Consider the following 17,935-nt stretch of genomic DNA (forward strand, 5'->3'; position numbering starts at 1 on the left):
TAAACTGGTCTAAGTGTCACGATGTGGCCGGGGGAGCGTACCTTGCGCGTGGTTGTGCACGCGCTCGAGCGTGGAAGCACGAGGTGGCTGGTGTCGCACGTACAGGGAAGAAAAATAAAGAAGAACAACGCCTACGAATGAGCAAGTGCCACGCAAGAGTGCTCAGCGAATCGGCAAATAACGCGTGGCTGAAGCGGCCTACAGAAGGAGAAGGGCCATGTCGGAAAAGCAGACGGAGCTGAGAAGCGGAACAAGTAAGACGCGTTGGCTTGGGTCGGACGTCAACGTTCGGGAGGCCAACAGCTGTCGGAGGGGCCCGGTCGACCCGGTCGAGTTCCCAACGCACGAGGGGACCTCTAAACGATTCGTCTTCCGCTCCTGTCACCCAGCAGACGAACAAGAGTCTGCGAGAGCAAGCCGGCCGTCTCCGCTCGTGCGGCTTGTCGGGCGGCGCACCACACCAGCTGTCGGAGGGACCCGGTCCGGCGTCGATGCTCGAGGGGACCTCCTAAAGACTTCCTAAGTCTCGCGGGCTCACCTGCCATCTCCGCTGGTGCCGTTCATCGCGCGACGCAAGGCCAGCCAAACTGTAAGTCCGCTGTGGTAGTCGCTCTGAACGCTTGGTAGGGACGCTTGGTCTAGCTTGCCCCCATGCCATGTGCCCTTGTACGTGCATTTTGTGTGTGTTTGAATATATGTGTGCCGTGATTGTTGCCATTCCGTCCTTGCTGCCCTCGGAGGCGTCTCTGACTGACACAACTAAGCCTATACCCCGAAACACATCCTAACACATGATGTACCGCAATGTAAACATAATACTGTGAAGGAGAAGACACTTGCTGGCAGCTGCCACCGGAAGCAGCAGAATGTCATCCGGGTTTTTACGAACTAAGAGATTGAACGATCGACAGTGATGAAGAAACAAGGAAGCGATGAAAAATACAGCACGGCAGTGCGAACAAACAGAATCGTCAAGGGTGGGTACTGAACGAAGAAAATAACAATTTAAAAGAATCTTCAAGTCAGGCAACTCGCCCACTATTCTCCACAAAACTGAACCCGTAGTTGTACATCAAGAAGAGGCACGCTTAAAAGATCTCGCCTGCGAAACTGACTGCGCCCAAAAACATTTTCCACAAACCAGCTCCCGTCACTTGTGACATTGAGACTGCATCTCGGTGCATGAATTCGTCTTCGACCTTTTTCCTGTTGATTTAGATCTGAAAGCACCACTAAGATCATCGCCGTTCTTAGTTTTGTTACATCATCATTTATATTGAGTATTTCAATATACGTTTCTGTATTTGTTTCCCTCTAAAGCGTTGTTGCACCAGATTTGCGTGGCTATGGCAATACTACAAGACCTGAGGACACCGCCCAATACCTGATGCTGAATCTCATCGAAGATGTAAAAGGATTGCTTGAACACCTAAGTGAGTGCTATAGCGTAAATTTCTCTTGTTACACTCGTTGTTTGTGTCTCTGGGTCAAGTCACTCAGACTACTAATGCCGACCAACAAATAATCATTATTATTGCTCTCGCTTTGTGTTTCAAAACTGTTGTTAGTCGTCTTCCAACACGCTGTTTCTCTTCTTAACTGGTTAGCTCACCGGAAACAACACGAAAAGACTGAAGGAGACATTCACGAAGAGCCAATTTCATTGACTAGCGCGTTATATACACAATTGAAAAAAAATATAAGCGACACCGATACTGAGACAAAAATATATCTATAATTTTCGCACTTGTCCTAAACTATTGCAGTGGCAAATACACATCACTGCAGTAAATGTTTAAAGATGGGTTCATAATTTCGCACAGTGAACTAATTTCCGAGTTAATTCACTGAGGTGTACTGCGGCGGAAAAATCGCGCAAGAAGTATTGTCCAACACCGTTTGACATTTGTCAATCAGAGCGAGATGCCGAGAGAGTGGAAAGGTAGAGAGGTTAGCCAGAAACAAGTATGTGGTTTGGCACCATGTACGTTGGTTGGGGAAAAGAAGGTTAAAAAGTAGACAGCATCATGCAGAAAAAAAATCTGGAAATACTACAGGCGTTCACTGAGTCCAGTGGATCGCAAAACGCACAACATGCTGTAACTGTCTCCGATTGGACGTAGTCAGGTATATGTTTTGTGTCTCTTCAGACAGAGGTCGATCGTCGAACTTCAGCACAGCGGTAAGTGAGCATCTCTGTGCACGTTACGGTGTATAATGGCACAGAATATAGGTGATAGTTTCCTCTTCACCACCGTGATCACAGGCTGTTTTATCTGCCGTTCATACGCGCAAGCTGTAGGCATTGCTGAACGCCATGCCCTACCATTATCGGCATAAATAGGTCGCGCCTCCTCTTCATTCTGGGGTTTTACGTGCCAAAACCAGTTCTGATTATGCGGCATGCCGTAGTGGAGGGCTCCGGATTAATTTTGACCACCTAGGTTTCTTTAACGTGCACTACAACGCAAGCACACGGGCCTTTTTGCATTTCGCCTCTACCGAAATGCGGCCGCCGGGGCCGGGATTTGATCCCGCGACCTCGTGCTCAGCAGCGCAACGCCTTAGCTGACTGAGTCACCCCGGGGTAAGGTCGCGCCTCTTCTTGGAAGTCCGATGATACCTGGAGACGTATGCTAATGTACAGGGAATGTAATCACCAAGTATTAATGAGCTCTTCTTATTAATCGGTAGACTGCATGTCCTCCGCTCGGCTTGCACTCATTCCCCTTCATTTTTGGGAATGAAGGGGAATGTTCACAAGCGAGAAGTATTTTTTAAACAAGTACCACTACCTAAAACGAAACGGTGCTGATTGCCGAGCATAGCATTTTGTGGCATCGGAAGTGAGCACTTTCTTCCAAGAAAGTGTCCTTTACTTTACCTGTGCCTTTCCTGTGAATTACTTGATGTCTTAGATTCAGGACGAAAAACCCCAGGTAAGCTTAAGAGAAATACTGTAATAATCTTCGTAAGAGTGTGCAACTATAAAGACTATGTTTTTTTTTACATGCAGACAACAACCACAGCAGGAAGGTGTTTCTGGTTGGTCACGACTGGGGAGGCATGATCAGCTTCTGCTTTGCGACGTTATACGAAACTTTCATAGACGGGATGGTGATCATCAACGGCATGCACCCAATGGCATTTGCAAAACAACTCTTTCGAAGCGTGAGGCAAATGAGAATGTCCTGGTACGCCGGTTCTCTTTTTTCAATTTTCACTTGCAGAACGCACCTTTTTGTTCATTTCTATGCCGGTGCCTACACTACACTTGAGTGCGAGGTAGAAAACCTTATTACTGGCAGTTGGATACATTTATTATCGTGGAACCTGAGAGGAGGTGATTCTTCAAAGCAAGATCTTACGCTTAGCACGGGGTCTTACAGAGTCGTATCTTCTTTCATTGCTCTATAGAAGTGAGTCCAGCTGATACCATAAGTTACCCTAATCCTGACAAAACCCTTCAATGCAAGCGCAATCCATACACCCACTGACCCTCGTACCGCTCAATTAAAGTGTTCTGCTTCTACTTCTATTGAGTGATGAAGATGTGAGATATGCTCTAAAATAAAGTCTTCAGCATTAAGAGCGAATTCATGCCTCAAGTGAATAAGTAGCGATCAGCCCTATCAGATTTCAGCAAAGTTAACCATGCATATTCAACAGTTGTGGAACACATAGGCAGGATCCGCATGTCGCATTATGTTTTACATTGGTGATATCAGCTGAGTAATCCGCATCTTCTCTTTTTTTTCTCAAGTGTATTCCATATTCTACAACTTCTCCAGGGATAGTGCAAAAACCGATTAATTAAAATGGACACAAAGCAAATAATATCCGCATCAGACATTTAATATACAATTTTAGATTTATATTTGCCAAGAAAGTTCGGAGATAATAAGCAATTTCCACGAGTGTGGCATAAAATCTGCAAAGAAGTTACAGCCAACAGACACCTGTAGCGAATTTGTGCGCAGTTAAAACATTAACTTAACTAAAGATAAACCCATGTGGCCGTATCGCCTCACCGGTAGCCGCTTCACCGAGAAGGTACCAAAGGTTGTGAGCTACTTTTTTGGAAGAGCACGAACGCTGGCACGCACAACTTAACCTGGCTGCTCTTCTCGTTAGTGAAGCTCAGAGCTACGCCTTGCAAAATTATACACTTTTCAGTCCTTTCTTCTTGTAGTGGCTAAGCTGGGCGGTTTGCAGCTGCCGCTGAATTCGGAAAATGATATACAAAACCCAGACTAACCAAAAGCATGTTCTCAAACACAAGGACGCCGCATTGCCCGATGGGTCAATTTTTATAGCATCGGAGGGTTCGCCCACTAAAGACGCCCTTTAACTGTTTCCAATCATAACCTCTCGCACTCCTCATGCACCCTGCTGAGTGCTTCACGCAACCGCAGCTGTTGCGCAAGCACCGATTCCTTTCTATGTGCGACAGCTTACAAATAACGCTGACACAAACACTTCTAGAAAAGTGTCCGTTCCTTTAGCGTAGGTAGTCGCCACATCGGAAGAACCAGCGGTTTTGCATCCAGCGTCTATAGGCGCTAGCGCGGCAAGGAGCCATATCCTCTTGCTGCGCAGCAGGGCGCAGTTGTCACTGACCCGCTGCAGCGGTTATACATTTAAAGAAATGTGCAAATAAAACACTACACTGTGATAGAGAGAGGAACAAAAAAAATGCCGGCTGACAACCGAAACAAAGTAAGGCCAGACGGACGTCTGTTTGGCTACTCTGCATGGGCGAAAGGGGAAGAGGGATTGAAATCAAAAAGAAGACCCAACGAGAAAGTTCACGCACAGCGTAGTAGTATTTGAATTTGCCTTTATTTTCATAACATACAATTTATGGGGGATTTACGGAAAAATTGCCCGCCAATCCACCCTGTGAAGGTGGTTGGAAAGCGAAGCTTTTTACGCCACCCTCACGGTGACTGCGGCGCTCTTGATTTTTCACGCTTCTTCTGCCGTCCTTACTTTCCGTGGTCTACCCATAGTGGGGTAGTCTAGAAATGAACCGAAGAAGTTACTAGGCTGGAAGGGTTTCGAATGACGTCAACCCTCTTTCAAGCAGCTGCATAAGCTTTGCAACAGCTGCAATCTAATCTTACGGACCGTGCCGAGCCTGTTTCCGTTGTTTGCCCGCAGCCCTTATCATCCATCATGTTGGCTCATCACTTTGAAGCTTGTTTTTGTGGTTTTTCTTGCGAAAACGAGTGCTTAGTTGTACGCTGAATGCCTGAATTCAAGTAAGCTATACTGCTATACCTGCAATTGTTAGCGGTTCGTCGGGATCGTTTTTGCTTACAACGACGGACACGACCGAACCCTCGGCTGGTAGAGGTACAAAGCTTCGCTTTAAAACGTTGCACACGGCAACTTCACGGGCCTTAAAACCCGGTCTGAGGGCAGCAGCGGCAGGCACAGGCACTAATTAAGGACCGACAACAAAAACAATACATTTGAATGCAATAAAATGTTGGCTTGAACTATTTGCCAGCAAAAAAATGCCATAAAAATGAACACTACAAACGAAAAAAAAGCCAAGCAAATCGCCGTTTTACACGTGAGAAACAAAAGCGTGAAAAAAAATCGATCATTTTAAATATCACTGAAAAACTCAAACAACCGCGAAACGGGCAGGAGTGACATCGATGTTATTGCGTATGAATGTGTTTAACAGGCGTGATAAGCGATGATAAACATTTGAAAGGCATAGTTAGTGCGAGGACGTGGCACATGCCAGAGTTCAGGCACACGGTGTCATAGCCAAGAGTCTTCCAGGTCCGTTGATGTTACAAAGTCATGAAAGCGTGCATAGCTTTCAAGGTAGGTGATCGGCGAGGACAAGCGCCCAGGTTCTCTGCCTCTATAACAATCGACCGTCCACTTGGCTGAGCGCGCTTCGAAGAGGTCGGCGTTGGATGTCAAAGCGGTGTAGTGGTAAAGGCAGTCACCTCACGGATGGTCTGCTCACGGGTGTCGACCGTGGTCGCATATGGGGTAGTCATCAATTCCGATGAGGAAGGAGCATGAATGTGCAAAAGCTACACCGGTCGTAGGCGGCACAGCAGCGCAGTGTCTCGCTAGGCATACGCGTATGTATTAAGCAGCTTTGTGAGCCCGTTACCACCTGTGTATACCTTCACGACTACGCCAGAAATGCGTGTCATCTGCGGCACCCGGCAGCACGTGTAAAAAGGAAGGTGATCCGACGGCGGCGCGAGGCGCGGCCACTTAGTGTGACTCTACGCACGCCGCTGCCGCAAGGGGCAGCACCTATTCTGGGGGCCACTTTTTCGCTCGCTTTGCAGGCGCTTTTATGGGCACGCGCGGCAGAATTGCTTTATTTGGATGATATATGTCGTTCGCTTGCTTAAAACGACTCTACTTGGTTGGAGGAACGTCCCTTTATATTTCAGCCGACATTCCGATTGACTCCGACGCGGCGATCAGTGGTAAGTGCAGCGTGCCGTCTGCTCGAGCAGACGACGCGTCTCTCGTGTCGAAATGACGGTATTTTGACTGTAAGTGGCATGAAACCTTCTACCTGCTCAGGATTTGGCGTCTAAATAACGAAAAATTGCATATCTTTGGGTATGGGTGTTTAAATGCTGACGGAGGTCGTAAATTATCCACTGTGGCGCCGCTTCTCCAAGGCCTCCTCAACACCTGCTGCCCCTATAGCGGCGGCGCTCACTTCCGGTCACACGAAGTGGCCGCTCTCTGGCCCCAGCGCGGGCGCGCCGTCGGAACACCTATCTTCTTACACCGTGCCCGGCAGTGGCACCCACTGCCGGGTCCCACTCATAAAGAATATTTTACTGGGATCATTTGTGGTTGAGCCGAAAATGGCTCCCTAAGAGACGCAGAGAGCTCTACAAAAGCACCAGAGTTCCTTAATGCTCTCTGTGAAGGGGGATGAAAGTGTCACATTTTAATGAATTTTTTAACATATGATTGTGCACAGTCAACGACTTGAACTATTCGAAAATATTCGTAAAGCTTGTAGATTTTCAAAGAGTGACTATTTGATACGAGGGCCGAATCAACTGGGACATTATTCGATTACTTTTTTGTAAGGTTTGAATATTTTCGTATTGTTAAAGGGCCCCTCAACCACCTGAAATATTTTAACATTTCAAGTAAACACGCGCATCCAGTTAAGAATGCCGTCACAATCAACGATACCAAGCGCTGCAGCGCTACGTGCCGCGGGCGCGCCTCAAAAAAAATGCCGTCCTTCCCTGGCCTTCCGGTATCCCCAGCGGGTCCCGATGTCAGCAGGGTGCATCTGGTGATGTCAACGGCGGTGACGATGGCCATTGGTCGAACAAGAACCTACCACTTCCAGTTAATCTGCTAGCAGGTACGCGCAACCCCTGCTATTCCTCGTCGTGTTGCTCGCTTGTATGCACTTGCGAATCGGTAATTACAGCCCGACACAAGTGCCAAATTGGTCACGTTTCAACACAGTCGTGCTTAGCTGTCTGATTAGCTGCGCGAACAGAGTCCGACGGTGTCGGCCTTTCTACACGTGCGCGCAACACCGGGTCCACAGCGGCACGCTTCGCATGAACACGGGCTGGCACGGCAGCAACAGCGGGTAGCCGAGAAGCGCTGAGTCGCGGCTAAGGCCCGTCCGCGTTACCGGCACGGTAACTCACCGCACGCCGTTTGCCATTCGCGGGCCGCCGTTCGACGGTGGTTTTGATCGCGAACGGCGAGATTTCCTTGCCGTATGATAGGATGACACCAGGACCCATTTCTGCGGCAGCCTCACCACCGCTGATCGCTCGACCAACGTTACTAGAGAAGCTAGTCTAGTAACGTTGCGCTCGACGGCGCCGATATCGTCGCCAGGTTTTTCCGGTTCACTTCAAAGCTAAAGCGGACGGCACTTCGGAATGAATTGCCGACGCTCACAAGCCGCATATTTTCTTATCGTTGTTATCGCTTCGCAATAATTGTACACAAAGAAGAAATACGCTGATATTAGCCGCCCCATCGGCTGCGATGCGAGCACAACCGAGCCTGTCATCTCCCGTCGTTATAGCCGTGCACTGCAGCTGAGCTCGACAAGTATCGGAGCTCTCGTTCGTGTTTAACATTTTGACAGTGGATACGTTTTTCATAAAGTGTACAATTTATACATCGCTTATCTATCGGACACTATTTTGCTTTGAACAGAAGCTGCAGCCGATGTTTCGTCGCCGGTGGCGGAGGCGCGCAGCTTCGCGCTCGTCGATTGGCCCGTCGAGTGCTGCGGGCGGTGCGCCGGCCGAACTGCCGTCGACTTTTGACACCTCTCGCACGGCAGACGTTCTACGACACTGGAGGCCGGTTCGCCGTCGGTATTTGCCGCTAGTACAGTGGCTAGAATAGGGAAGTGTGACGAAGGCCCCGCCGCTTGCGTGCGCGTTTCAGATGCAGCCGCAAGGCGGCGCTGACGCTTGTATTCACGTCGCCCGACGAGGCCCGACGATCGACTAGCCGGATAAGCGCCCCGATTCGCGATGCGAATTTCCTTTTCTTTACCTCAAATTGCACATCTTGCTCAGCCACTCGTGTTCGCGAAGATCGCAGCAACATTATAGCGACATATGCGATAAATTCCCGTACAACACGTCATTTGCTAGCGAGATCTAGGCCGTCTTGCTTGTTGACCTCGGATGCCGCGCGGACACGCCTCGAGTTTTGCTTCACTGCGGTCTCATTTTACGCGCCAAATTACTGTTCTAAACGCACGCTTGAACGAAAACAAACTGTTCTGCTTGCAAAGATGAATTGAGTCCGAGTTGTTCGTTAAAGAAAGATGCAATCGGATTTCACTTAATATTGTACTGCCCTTAATTGGCATGCACCTATGATTTAGGTTACATAAAGTTGCCTTGGCTCGCTCATATTTCACGTTTGCAAAGATTTTTGAAACTGGTATGTTATAAGCAAAATATGGTGCAATTATTGATCATTTTGAAGATTCAAAGCACTGCATTGAGTGCTGCCTTCTGTTTGGGTGGGAGCTTCTCGATCTTTTTCTGCAGTGCACTTTCTTCAATCGCGTGATTTGCCTGTTTTGCTGCGCGAGAGCCTGTCCAAGCTTTTCGCTTTGGCTCTTAGGCGGCGCACCGTAGCTTGGGTCCTTGCCTATAGCTTCCTGGCGTAATTTCCTTACGCTTTATAGCTGCCTAGGTCGACACCTCTGGTTGAGCAATAGCCTTCTGTGGTACTTGGAGGCGATGCAGCACTTCTCAGGGCCACTTACAAGTCCCTTGCACTTCGTGGGGTAGAGGCTTCATACCAGCTTGTCATGTTGGAGCTGCGCGCAAGAGGGAACTCCACCGACCGCCCAGCGTCAGAACAGAGCTACATGCTGTCAACAGCCTAGGAGGTATGGAGGATCGCAGTGCTCATCAAGTGAGAGCTCGACACCACGTACAAACACTTAGTGCTCGATCATGCTGTCCCCGCAACGAAACAGCACAAGCTTTTGGGCGTGAAGCAAGCTCATGATTGGCCCCAGTATGCAGACGCTATATGCGACAAAAAGGGAAGTTTCAGAAAAAAACGTGCTTACCCACTGATTGGAAGGCACGATCACATTTTGGTAATCCAGAGTTGGCGGCAAGCGTGGGTGCTTCATCCGATGTTCGGGTGAGGCCACGTCGATTCGTTATTTCTTTTTTGTGGAGGTGCAAACTGTGGGTCCAACATTTCTTTCAGATTACTTTTCTTAGGCACTGGCTTGGAGATGTACTTGGGGACGTTTGGAAAGATCGTCAGTATCGCATCCGGCTGTAGCAATGGCCTGCTCCTTCCAGGCGCACCATCTTACCCACTGATGATGTGTTCAAAGTGACGCGATACAAACTGCGGATCGAAATGCAGTTCGCACAAAGCGGCATTTCGTTCGAGTGGCTCGTCCACCCGAGGTATGTTGCGCTGCCCCTTTCTGTACGTCTCCTCGTCTACGGTACCCGAAGAGCGACTTCTTTTTGCACGATTTGTAACCAGTCGTGCATCAGGCACAAAACAGCGACTTTGACGGCGGCTCATCCCTGAGCACTTGTCGGCACCGCACGAAACATTACTTCGCACGATAATTTCCAACAGAAAGCGGGAGAAACTCGCGAACCAATTCGTATCGGCGCGCAGCTTGACGTATAAACGAGTGCGAGCGCCCCCTGGCGGATGCATCACAAGCGGCGACGGTGGTTGCCATAGGAGCCGCCGGGCGGTAATCACACTTCCTCTATTCTAGCCACTGTACCGCTAGCGTGGACGTGACTTAACCGGAAGTGGACAGTGTTTTGAGAACGCGTTGGCGATGAAGTATGTCACGTGACATTTGGAGGAGTACTCGGCAAGGAGGAGTGACCAGCCGACGAGAAGAGTAGCGACAGAAAGAGCGAAACACAGCGAGAGCCTCGTTCGATCATCAAAACGCGTGTAACTCCGCTATAACGCATCATATCGAAAAATTCTCACGGCTACGCGTTCGTTGTAGACTCGTGCACAACTGCACCAAAACTAAATTTCGACCTCTGGGTGGTTTAGGGGCCCTTTAGGACATGCAACTGAGCGATTTCGGAGCGGTAGATCGTTTAAAGCCGACGTTTGGCAGGTGACCTCGGAGGCACGGCCGCTGGATAAAAAAAAAAAACACCGCATATCCACGGGGTGAATGATATGAGTGGGCGAAGCTCCGGAGGGAATCATCGGTAAACCGTGAATCTTCCGTGTAATTCGCCCAGTCTCGCCGCACTAAATCGAACGATTGACTTCCCAATGACACGCGCCATATGTGACGTCATTCCTATTTATAACAGCGCCGTTCATTATAATTGCACCATCTCCCGCTTAAGGGGACGCTAGCACAAACGCGTTAGAAACGTGCAGTACTCTCTAGTAAGGGGGAGAGGCCACAGCGTCTTACGCAGCCGTTTACACATGCCGGAACGTGCACCGCGTTTGCCGATGCCATCAGCGTTTATGAATACGGGGTAAGGCGGAGAGGACACAGTGTCTTACACCAGCTTCTTACACGGGTCGTAACGCGCTAGCACAACGCGGTAGAAACGCGCAGTCTTTCGTTAATGTTGGGTATTTATTGTCATCGTGTGTGCGTGTTTCTATGTGCGCTTCGTGGCGTAGTGGTTAGCGCCGCGCGTTCGGAAGCGAGGGGTCCCTGTTCGATTCCGCGCTACGGACATAACTGTCGGAGTTTTTTTTTCATAAAAGTAGACGTGGCTACCTACTACGACGACTACTACTACTACTACAGATAGGGACAGACCCACACCCTAAGGAGCTTCGCCCCTAAAAGGTGCGGCCTGCAGCGTCGGGCGCGTTGCAATGGGGCAAATGTGACAGCCGTAGTTGCATTGTAGGCCGCTTGGCTGGGCCGAACGGCGCTAGTCATCGGCGATGGAACCCGTCGGCTTGCACGCGCGACGGCGTTCCAAGCGCGTTCCTGACGTATTTGCTATGCCGATGCCAGAGAACAGCCCCCGACGTGTGGCCCCGCGGCGGATCACACCGTTTCGATGCACGCGGCAGGCCGCACCTTTTTTAGATGCGAAGCATCTTATGGTCGGGCTATGTCACTCCCTCCCTCCGCCGTGCGGCGTACACCCCTACTGTGCATGCGCATGCTCCTGCCCATCCTCTCCTCTCCTTGTCTCATCTCCTCTCCTCCCCCTCCTCTCCTCCCTCCTCCCCCTCCTCTTGTCTCATCTCCTCTCCTCTCAGCATTCCTCCTCTCCTCTCCGCTCCCTCCTCTCCGGATTGCGCAACGAATAGCAACACCTGCGGCTCCGCGCGCGATAATGCGAAGCAGCTTAGGTTAGAGGCGCGACGGTAGGCGCCCCAGAGGCAGCGGGAACAGTCACCAACGCCGCGCGCGTTAGGTGCGAACGCGGGCAAAACGCCGACGGCGTCGACAACAGTTCTGCGCGTTGCTAGTGCTGCTGCATGTCCAAGTTTATACAGCTGATAAAACTACCTTGAGTCGACCCCATGGCTGCTTCGCATACTACTCAGGGTTCCCCTACGGAAGATGGTGTAATTATTTTTTTTACCCAGCGGCCGTGTCAGAGGTAATGCCTAACAAGAAGGGGATCAAGGGGCACGATTTTTGTTAGTCACAACCACACGAAGCCCACAGATAATGAGGCCAAGGGGAGTATAGGGGAACGTATATATCGTTTTATTTGAAATGTAGCAATAAGCTAAAGCGAAATTAGTTGGCCGAAAAGAAACTTGCCACGGTGGCAGACAAACTCACAACCTCTGCATTACGCGCTCGGTGTACTACCAAGTGTGCTACGGCGGCGACTGTTCCCGTTAACATCATTGGGTATACTTATGTATGCGTACAAAATCTAACCCGGGAAGTATCACTGGTTGACGTACAGCCAGTGGTAGAGCCTGTACTATGTAACCACTTCATATTCTTATTGCAGGTACCAACTTCCATTTCGACACCCCGTTGTTACCGAGCAGTATTTGATAATGTGGGATTTCCACTTCTTTGATAAAGTGCACAGAGGTTTCACTGAAAACGAGACAGAAGCTCACAAGTACATGTTTTCGAGGGATGGTATGTATATTTTGCCTAGGATCGTTGTATGCGAAAACATGGAAGAATACTCTGGTACATTGTGCCACATCATAGACGAAAACTCAAGGGGCACTAAAACCCTGATCGAAAACAGTGACAAAACACTCTTATGAATATTCCATGCTACGTTGAACATGCGAGCCGAATATTATTCCGCAACACATAGCGGGAACACTACAACCTCGAATAATACGTCACTTGCTCTCTCCAGGGCCTTTGAAGCCACCGCTTTTTCTGCTTTATGTAACGCCAGCGATGATGTTACATGACGCGCGACTGCCCATAGAGGCCAGCCATTAGGCACACGCATGCACAATTTCTTTTGTGCATTTTCGAACAAGCAGAAAAGTACTGGTTGCTAACGCGTCCCGCCAGTCCAGTTACCGCTCCTTTGTGGTATACACTCGGGTGCTTTTGCCAGAATCCAGCCTCAAGAGATTACCGTAAGCTCCTTATTACAGTTTATAATAGGTCCTCCTTGAACACAATTGCCTTTTTTAAAATATGATCCCTGGCAACATCTCACTCCTTCTGCGTTTGCCTCGCTAAAGAAAAAGGATGTTTAACGAACCCATTCCTCAATATTAAAGATAAACACGACTGCAAGCATCCTTATATTTATTATGTTATTATGCTAAGTAGAAAACACTGAGTACGAACTTTTCGTCTTTCGCCAGAACAGGATCCGAAGCACTGTGTCGAGCTCTGACATTAAGGCTGGATACTAAGACGAAATATTGTTACGTTTCCGAAGTCACATATACAATTGTATTTACTATATAAGAAGAGAGGCAACGATACATAAACAAGATGGCTGGTGAGACCAAATTCCACCTCTACACGTCAATTCGTCTTCTTCGGTCCGGCGCTACCCTTGGTTACACCGACACTGTATCTCGCTTACAATTCAAGGATGATGCAGTTTTAATCTCGCTATACGGCGTTAATAACAGATATGATGAAACCTAATTTTAATTAAAATCGGTGGTCATATTACGAGCACTTGTAGGCACCTAACGTACCAAGCAAATATCAAAAAACCCAGCCTCGTCAACCTCGAAATGTCATCCGGCTCTGCTTATGGAAATGAGGTACTCGCGCTATGCAGAATTTAATTTGTAACTAACGAAGTATTCGTGTAATCTTTCGTCTAAAATCTTGCGACCACATAACTTTACTGTTCCTTAAGTTTCGTGCTCTCTGGAGTTTCATAGATTGACAATCGTAAAATAATCGAAATATGAGTGGCCCCAAAAGCTACAGTTCTGCAGTATATTTTTATTTTATATCTCGTTTTTACTTCGTATCTTGTTCTGCAAACGACTGAGGTGGCGGGCTTGCACCAGTCTGGATGAATAAACGAGTACGACAGATACGGAGGTGAAAATGATCATTACTATTACCTAAGAATCGCCTGTTGCATGTTTTCTTCATACGGATACTACACACTCAAATAGCCTTCGTTCCCATTATACGGGCGTGCATTCTTAAGATCATCAGCGCAGTTTCACTGACCGGCTCAACAAACTGTAATAAACTAGGCATCCGTGATAAATATTTTCACACTTTACATACGATATTATTTGCGTCTTCCTTGAAACTTAGCAAGTTTCTTTTTCTTCCTCTTCTCAATCAAGGTGCGCTGACCGGTGCCATAAGCTACTACCGAGCCTTCAACAACGACAGTAATCAACTACGGAAACTGCCGTACCAAACGATTAACGTTTCCACTCTGATTCTTTGGGCAGAGAAGATGCATTCATTATGTCTCCAATTGCCAAGTAAACCAGGAGTGGTTGAAAACGTCAAAAGTCGTGTACTACAGAGGCGCGGGCCAGGCTACCCAGAGAATGTTCCACGCAGGTAACTGAGCAAATTCGTAAATTTGCAAGTAATACCACGACAGGCACCACAGTGACAGAAGAAGCGACACCAGAGCACAAGCAGGGAACATGTCAAGAAGCCAGCTTTCCATCTCGCCGTGGATGGTTGTCGAAATTGTTTCCGTGGCTTCCCCGTAATGCCAGACTTCCCAAACAAATGAGAGATAAAAAGGACCACTTTATGATGTACACCTACGAATGACCCCACAATAGAGAAATAAAAGTAACTTCGTGAAACGCACGATATTTATGTAATGCGCAAAGATAGCCGATAAACTAGGCTACACGCAGTGAACGTGCCATCAATGAGTGTCTGAACTACATGTTTATTATCCTTTTTTTCTTCCTGCTAAGCACCTCATTTACGGTCATGTGTGTTTAGGGCGGTAAACACTGCTTCATTTACCGGTGTCCTACGTCTGGCTCGTAAAATGCCATGCGACTGCATGGAATGGTGTAATATCTCGAAATGAAAGCAAGATTTAAATTGTATTCGGGGCGTATTACGTGCGACAACCACAATATATTATGGCTCACACCATAGGGGGGGACTGGGGCCTAATTATGACCATCTGTGGTTCTTTACCAAGCACCTGAATGTAAGCACACGTGCGTTTTACTGCGTTAGCATTATGATTTTTCACGTACTTTCCGGGCAGCTATCTATCTATCTATCTGTCTATCTATTTATCTATCTATCTTTCTTTCCCTTTCTTTCTTTGTTTATATTTATGTCTGGTTGTAACCGTTTTTCCACCTATCTGTGTCACTGGGTAGTCTATGGTCGACTGTTTAGCGAACCGGGATGCTGTGTGAGGTAACAGGGTTCGAAGCCAATCATCGGATTAACTTGCGGCACCATGTGCCAGTGTGGAGATATGTGCCTCTTTTCAACGAAGCTCTTTCACGCGACATGTGGACTGGGTAGCCATCGCCGTTAGAAGGAACTCTTTGACGCCCACTTGCTGTACTGGGTATGGGTCACTCGGTCTCTGCTGGTCTTCCATGAACCTCTTTGACGCCAACGTGGTTCACTGGGTATGTGCAGTAGGTGCCTCCCGCTCTTCAATGAACGTACCTGACGCCAACTTGTGCATTAGGTATGAGCGACCGATACCCTGCCACCCTACAATAACAAATAATGCGCCCTAAGTTTTCCTGTTGCTGAGCGGCTTCGAACCCACGCCACGATATTTTATCAAGGACAGCAACCCGATGCTTTAGAAGGCTGCACCACACATGCACTGGGTATGCCTCTCTGCAATGAGTCTCTTACCCACTTGGGACACTGAGTATGTGTAAGTAGGTCTGTGGTGCTCTTCAATTGACGTATTTGACGCCAACTTGGGTAATTAAGTATGGGCCACTGGGAATGTACCGCCCTACAATGACAAATAGCATTCCTTAAATTTCTCCGATTCTGAGCTGATACGAACCCACCTCACAAGGGTTTGTATAAACAGAGAATTTGTATAAACAGAGAGAAAAAATCGGAAATCAAAATAGAAAAACAATACCACGAAACCATCCAGGTACGCGTGCCTGTGCTTTCTAGTTTTTTTTTTTGCTGACAGTGCAACAGAAGGCTGCTAACACAGTATCTTCCCGCGCCCTGCGCCCAGACTCAGCGATAATTCGTGTACATTCGTCCTTATGCCTAGTTACCATGCGGGAACGCTCGAACTCGGGTTTGCACCCACAGTCACGGAAATGGAGATCCAAGAACCGTTCTCTCCCATTTTCTAGCATTATTAGAAAGCTTCGCGCAGGTTTTCATTCAAGCGCCTGCCTGTTTGCCCCAAGTAACATGCACCGCAAGAGAGAGGTATTCTGTAGACAACCGAGCTCACGAAGTCTCCAAACTTTGTTCCATGATCAATTTGCATCGAGGCGCTTTTCCTCTGATAGGTCAACTAGTCCTTGCTTGATCATTCACTTTAACAACCTCAGCTTATCCTCCAGAAACATCGCAAATGATTTGTGCCAGGAGCCTTTTTCAGACACAATGGCACGGAATGATACATACCTTTTGTGCGTTCCTGCAGGAAAGAACAAGTCCAAACCAAGTTTATAACACTTGCCTATGGTACGGCTTAACTTCCAGAGTGAAGCGGGTGTGCGTACGCGCGGGCTTCTGGACTCCCTCTTTGAGCATTTGACGTCTAATTTTGTTCAGTGGAACGAGAACGTTTGCATTCAGAAGGAAGGCGTGTCAATCGGCTCAGGCATTGCACTTTACCTGAGCATTCTTTTCTAGCCAACCTGGACAGGATACTGCAGACGCACTTTGACAGCACATAGTACGATAGTTTGAGGTCTGAGTTAAGGTCTTCAGATTTGTGGATGACTATGTGGTGCTAATGTGCAACCATCTAAGCAACCATAGGTATAAAATAGAGCATACGTTGTCAGTGTTTCAAGAGTGCCTGTCTCCCTTGTTTAACTCAGGAGTTACCGCAGGGGAGCTCTATCAAATTTTGGGACCGAAGATATTCCTTGCTCGTAGCGACACATGTGGTAATACGCACCCTCAGCACTGAAACCGCTGTTACCATATGAGTCGGCGCACAGCAAGCTGGTTAAGGGGCATCGTTCTCTCGGTATTCCAGGGCACGCTGAACAAGTCGTTCCACCACAGGATAACAGACAGCCTCAAGGCACAAGCCGAGCGACTTCGTGCTGCAGGGTATCCTGAACCGTTGCTTTTCTCGTTCGCAGAGGATTCACACAGAAAAATATGCTGTGCTATACGAGTGACAATACGTCCACTCGAATCCACATCACAAGGGTTCATCGAGGACAGTCACCCGATGCTTTAGAAGGCTGCTTCACATATGCACTGGGTATGCGCCGCTCTTCAATGAACCTGTCGCCAACTTGGGTCACAAGTATGTGCGACTGAGTGTGCGGCAAGTGAGGGAACAGTTATCAGCATTCGCAGGCACCGGTGCGCCACCCTTCTCGTCTGGAAAGCACCTCCATCCACGCGCCACCGCCGCTTTTTTAAGTAGCGCCAACTTTCGTGTGCGCCGCTGTTCCCTGATTCGTCGCTCAAACCAGTTCCACTTCCACAGTTTCCGCTGCCGGGGTTTCCGTTTCCGGTTTTTATACTTCCGGGATTTCCGGTTCCTGAATTTTCGCCTGTTGCACGCTCGAACTTCTACACAGCAGTGACGTCGCTTCCGTTAAAACGGAAGTTGGGACTACGTAAGTTCCGCTTGACGCCTGAAACTGAGGGGTGAGTGAGGGAGGAGCGTGGAGGAGGAGGTAGGTTGGCCGTACTTAACCTGGTCGGCGAAAACGCGTATGGAGGGGCTTTAGTCTCGGAGGCCATGCGCGCACTTCTCGGCAGTGCCCCTAGATGGCGCAGCGAGTCCAGAAAGAAGCGTGAGACAGGAGCCCGGTTGCCGCATGA

General features: G+C 48.5%; 1 protein-coding gene across 1 annotated transcript in view; it reads left to right on the forward strand.

Moving 5' to 3' along the window:
• LOC125946939 (epoxide hydrolase 4-like) overlaps positions 1-14,700 on the forward strand; it is a 64,374-nt gene extending 49,674 nt beyond the window's left edge. The window contains exons 3-6 of the mRNA XM_049671143.1: positions 1,321-1,433; positions 3,017-3,194; positions 12,480-12,616; positions 14,275-14,700. Coding sequence (XP_049527100.1) covers positions 1,388-1,433; positions 3,017-3,194; positions 12,480-12,616; positions 14,275-14,504 — 591 coding nt within the window. The 5' untranslated portion in view covers positions 1,321-1,387 and the 3' untranslated portion in view covers positions 14,505-14,700. The remainder of the gene's footprint in view (positions 1-1,320; positions 1,434-3,016; positions 3,195-12,479; positions 12,617-14,274) is intronic.
• The last annotated feature ends 3,235 nt before the right edge of the window (positions 14,701-17,935 follow it).

Source organism: Dermacentor silvarum, chromosome 7 (genome assembly GCF_013339745.2).
Source record: "Dermacentor silvarum isolate Dsil-2018 chromosome 7, BIME_Dsil_1.4, whole genome shotgun sequence".
Classification (NCBI taxonomy): domain Eukaryota; kingdom Metazoa; phylum Arthropoda; class Arachnida; order Ixodida; family Ixodidae; genus Dermacentor; species Dermacentor silvarum.